General features: G+C 35.1%; 1 protein-coding gene across 1 annotated transcript; it reads right to left on the bottom strand.

Moving 5' to 3' along the window:
- Window positions 1-273: 273 nt before the first annotated feature.
- LOC134707356 (uncharacterized) lies at window positions 274-4,801 on the bottom strand. The gene is made up of 2 exons (XM_063567059.1): window positions 4,047-4,801; window positions 274-1,687 (listed from the first exon to the last, which is right to left on the bottom strand). The coding sequence occupies exons 1-2, from the start codon at window positions 4,708-4,710 to the stop codon at window positions 405-407; spliced, it is 1,947 nt and encodes a 648-aa protein (XP_063423129.1). The 5' UTR covers window positions 4,711-4,801; the 3' UTR covers window positions 274-404.
- Window positions 4,802-5,118: the final 317 nt, after the last annotated feature.

Raw genomic sequence — 5,118 nt, 5'->3', positions numbered from 1 at the left:
TTTCTATAAAAGAAACAACGTCAGGAGTATGGCAGCTGTTATCCATTCGTTTAAAGTGTTTGAGCTTTTGTTTTGCCATTTGATTACGGACTTTCCGTTTTGAATTTTCCTTGGAGTTCAGTATTTTTGTGATTTTTTCTTTATGTACTACTTACACATATACTTTGAATAGTACAATAAAAAGCGTCATTTATAAGAAAAAGTTGCACACAAACACATTTTATTATAATGAAATAATATTAATCAAACTTAGTACATTAATATGAAAATAAATAATAATTGTCCAGACGAAATGGAAAAGGATGCACTAGAAAACAGATAGCAGTATATATTAAAACAAATTATATTTACATTAAACAATTGTGTTTTGTTTCCCCAAGGTCTTCACAAATCACGTTTATAATTCAACTACTGAGTAGATAACGCAAAATATGCATTGTCCCTGCAGAATCACCAACGAGCATAAGTCCCCTATTGTCAACAGCAACTGACCATGGAATATCAATCCAGTCTCTACCGATCTGATGAAATCTTAAAACCTTTCCGAATTTATCTAACATATGAATTGCATTGTTGTTAGAATCGACAACAATAGTATGACCAAAATTATCACACACTAGGTCCATCGGACAGAATGGATATTCGGTTCGAATTGATTGTGGACCATTGTATATGAATTTAACTTGCTCATTTCGGGTGAACATGATTAGTCTTCCCTTATCTTTACTAGATTTGTCCAACACAACAATCTCTTCATCAACTGATTCATTGACCTTGAATGGAAGTGTGAACAATCGTAGGTCAAGGTTATAAGCCATCCGTTTAATAACCTTGCCTGTTTTCGATACTTTGACAAGTTGACGCTTGCTGTATGGTTTCATCTGTTTCATATTGACTGAAATCTGATCTACAACACACACTATTACCGATCCACTTCTCAATACATGTATTCCTAACGGATGAAGAGGTGAAGTATTGTAAAATGTCTCAACGGTTCCATTCAAGCGAATTCGTTTAACACATCGTGTGTCAAAGCAAGATAAGAACAGGTCACCTGGACGGGAAACGGATAGATCTTTAACACTAAATTCTAACTCCAACGGTTTTTCAATCCTACCATCTATTCCAAATAACTGTGCTTGTTTAGAATTGGACATGGTAGAAAACCAAACTTCTGCATGACCTAGGGCTACCATGGTATGGATTGGCTGACCATCTCCAACTGGTACGGAGAGAACACGAGAGAGATCAAGATCTTTGCTTATTTCTAATTTGTCCTCGCCGCCACGCATGCGCCAACTCGCCATGGTATTATCAGGTTCATCAGCCTGAACTGTATTACCGAAAAGATCCTTAACGCGTTCTTCCGTAGACAACCCTGCAGCAAATCGTGCTGGCTTTGGTTCTCGGAGAGTTAAATTTCTATCAACATTGGTAATAAGAGTTGTGAAGTCATGCTCAGCCCTAAGCATAGATGTATCGTTGTCGTTCTCGATTGCATTCTCTACGCGGCTGATGACATCACCTGTTTGAGCAAGTCTATCACTAAGAACCTCTTTCGTTGTTACAAACTCATCCATGTCTTGCTTCTGTTTGGTTTCTATAGATGAAATAATGCTGTCTCGTATACGGTCTATATCTTCATGGAGCTGACTAGCCCTTTTATGTATATCGTCAATTGTTTGTTCTGAAAGGGAAATATTCATATGTATTAAAGATATATTAACTTAAGGTTTAATCGTTATTGAACATTCAAGAAAAAGTTAACAGTATAAAAGAAATTTATTTTTCCATGCGCTTTTATGCCCTATTTATGGGCATTATGTTTTCTGGTCTGTGCGTTCGTCATTACGTTCGTCCGTCCGTCCGTTCGTCCCTCTTCATGGTAAAGTTTTTGGTCGAGGTAGTTTTTGATGAAGTTGAAGCCCAATCAATTTGAAACTTAGTAAACATGTTGTATACATTGTCTTATCGGGGCCTTTTATAGCTGACTATGCGGTATGGGCTTTGCTCATTGTTGAAGGCCGTACGGCGACTTATAGTTGTTAATGTCTGTGTCATTTTGGTCTCTTGTGGACAGTTGTCTCATTGGCAATCATACCACATCTTCTTTTTTTTTTATATGTTCCCCATGATATGATCTTTCTTATTTTAATGCCAAATTAGAGATTTTATCCCATTTTCATGGTCGACTGAACATAGAAAATGATAGTGCAGATGGGGCATCCGTGTACTTAAGACCCATTCTTGTTTGGTTTATTATACTAGTAGTTATTTAAAATCAAGCCTTCTGTTAATTGTCTAGCGTATTGCATGCGTTAAATTCATAATCCTGACTGTTAATTGCAAAAACGCATTTTAAATACGAAAAGCTAGATTATTATATTCGCTGTATAAATGGTGGCTGTTTTTTTGTTAATTTAAAAGTTTGATTCGACGAAATTATCAGATATTATTTTATGTTTGAATGGGGTAAATATGCGAAAAATATCGGTCTTGATATCACATTTTCTCGTCTATGACCTCAGAAATGTGTCTTATCTGACCCTTTTTTGCAAATATCCTTTCGGAACATAATAATATGTTAACCATACCATACAAAAAGAGAGAGTTAAACAAATCAAGACTCATAATAGACTACATGTAATACTACCAAATGGACAAAAACAATACTATCTCATACCTAATTAATTACCACAAATACAGGAATTGATCGGAAAGGCACTTAGAATTCCCCACAGCTTGCGAGAGAGAAAAGGCAACGTGAAAAATAACGCTGGTTGACGACAATAATTGAAAATCTTTGCGGTGGTATTTGCGCATAGCTGTCAACATTGTATGCATAGTTATACATTCGATATTGTGTTAAAGCAGTTGATCTATATAACATGATATCGACCAGATGTGCAAAAATACATTTGTTAATCAACGAAAAGGAATGTAACTTCAAAAGTCTAGGCATACAGCTCGTCTTATTCTGATTTTCCGCTTCAGGAAAGCCTCAGCTCTCGGTCACTGTTATTTATTGATCTAATTTACCACCCAATTTACCGTTCGTCAACAGATCCACAAAATGTTATCAAGTAATTTAGATCTATGGATTATTGCTCTATCATTTTGTACAATAGTAAGAAAAGGTAATAAAATACCAACACAGATGACAATTTTATGGACAATTGAGAATCAGCTTTAAACGATTAAGAATTAGTTTTTGTATAAAATAACCATAATGATGGTTAATTGTATAAAAGACGTCCAAGTAACCTGGTGCACAGGTCAATTATATACATGTCTCTCTTTTTTTTGGGGGGGGGGGGGGGGGCGAATGATAATGACGCACATTTAGTTAAAAGAAAACCAGAAACTTAATTCTAAGTTTGGTTCATTCGGTCAGTGTTTAATAGCCATGATATTGTATACGCATGTTGTTTATTTCGAAGCTGATGATTTACCTGCATATACAATGTATATTCGTAGTTTGGTCGTAGCGAAACCACACGAAAGTAATCAGCTAAGAGTTTATTAATAAAGTTTCAAAAGACCACGTTTTCATGAATATTAAAAAATAGGATATTAATAATTTTCAAAATAAAAAAAACAGTATACTATACAGTAATAAATAAAAATACACTTCACAAAGTGAGATGTTCTCAAAAGTTTCCATTTGATCCATAGTTTGCTATATGACAGTTATAATGGGCTTCGCAATATTCACAATCAAATAGCACTTTGAATGATCTTTTTAAAAGGGCCGAAATCGACCCCAACCCCCATCCCCCGAAAAAATGGCTAACATAACTACGTCATGATTAATATAGAATGTAGTGCCTCAATTCATGACCCGAAATCATTACGCAAAAACTTAGCACTTTTATTACTGTTCTTCATATCATAGTTACAATGATGTTTTGGTGGAAAAATTGATAAATACTTACTACAAGTTGTGACTCCAAAGATAATTTCAGTCGGGCGATTTCCAAAGAATAATAATGATAAAACAAAAGACCAAATTAAAATATCTAAAAAAACGAATACATAACATGTACCTGTTTTAACACTGTACTGTTCTTCAGAAACTTCCAAATTATTATACGCCGTCTCTAGCTCATCATGATAAAACGTTTTTACTGGAGCAAGAATGGTATGGAAATGGCCCTTTAATCTTGTTCCCGCTTCCTCTATGCTGACAAACTGATGTCGTTGGTGTACTTCGACAATACATTCACTGCATACGATTTTGTTGCACTCAACACAATGAAGTTGTATGTCTTTGGTAGGATGTCTTTGGCATTTGCTGTACTTTCCTCGAGGAGTGTTACCGTAATCCATGTGCACCGTATGATCATTGTGATTTTTAGCTCTACCAGTACTTCGACTCGTATTTTTGGGCGACGATGTAACCGATGTTACTACTCTTGGGGGTGTTTTCTGTATTTCAGGTGAACTCACTTTCGCCAAATCGAGTGACAAATCCGGTGTCTCTGATTCTGTTTCCAAAATCTCTGTGAATTTGTGTTTAGCATTTTGAGCATTACTTGTATGACTGCTTTTACACTTTTCACAAAAGTACTTTTTACAAGGTTGACATAGATATTTGGCTTTTACTTCATCTGTACAAACAGAACACACATAAACTGGTTTAGGCGTCCTAATCTGTGATGAATTCGCCGAATCGGACTTCTCAGATCTTTCGGATAAGGCGGACATCATTTTAGAATGTTCTCTTCATTCATATCTCACTCTTTTCTCTCACTGTTATCAAATGTCAAAATAATTCTTGTTTATTCCGATACGCATTTTAAAGGACTGTTTAAAGTCAGAAAGAAAGAAAAAACACAAAAGGTTTATAGTTGTCATTGTCTTTTGTATGATTATCTAGCATTAACGCGGGGCCACTCTAAGGATTCGGTGAACTGTTTGTCTTTTACTTTATCTTTTTATTTTAATTTTACTCTTCTCCCGTCGGGCCGATGTAACAAATTTAGTTTTAAAAAGTGACTCAACGATTTCAAATACAAAAGAAAAAATAATTTTATAATATCCAGTCAGTTGATGTGCCCCTATTTAACAGTAATTCATTGAAACGATACGACATTTTTTACTTTTTACTTCTTCTGC

The sequence above is a fragment of the Mytilus trossulus genome, chromosome 2 (assembly GCF_036588685.1).
Source record: "Mytilus trossulus isolate FHL-02 chromosome 2, PNRI_Mtr1.1.1.hap1, whole genome shotgun sequence".
NCBI lineage: Eukaryota > Metazoa > Mollusca > Bivalvia > Mytilida > Mytilidae > Mytilus > Mytilus trossulus.
The sequence above is the reverse complement of the archived record's forward strand: the minus strand, read 5'-3'. Positions and strand labels throughout refer to the sequence as shown.

Coding starts and splice junctions, on each gene's coding strand:
- LOC134707356 (XM_063567059.1), bottom strand. CDS start 4,710: ATGATGTCCGCCTTATCCGAAAGATCTGAGAAGTCCGATTCGGCGAAT. Junction 1,688..4,046: donor ACAGTACAGTGTTAAAACAG/GTACATGTTATG, acceptor TTTCCCTTTCAG/AACAAACAATTGACGATATA.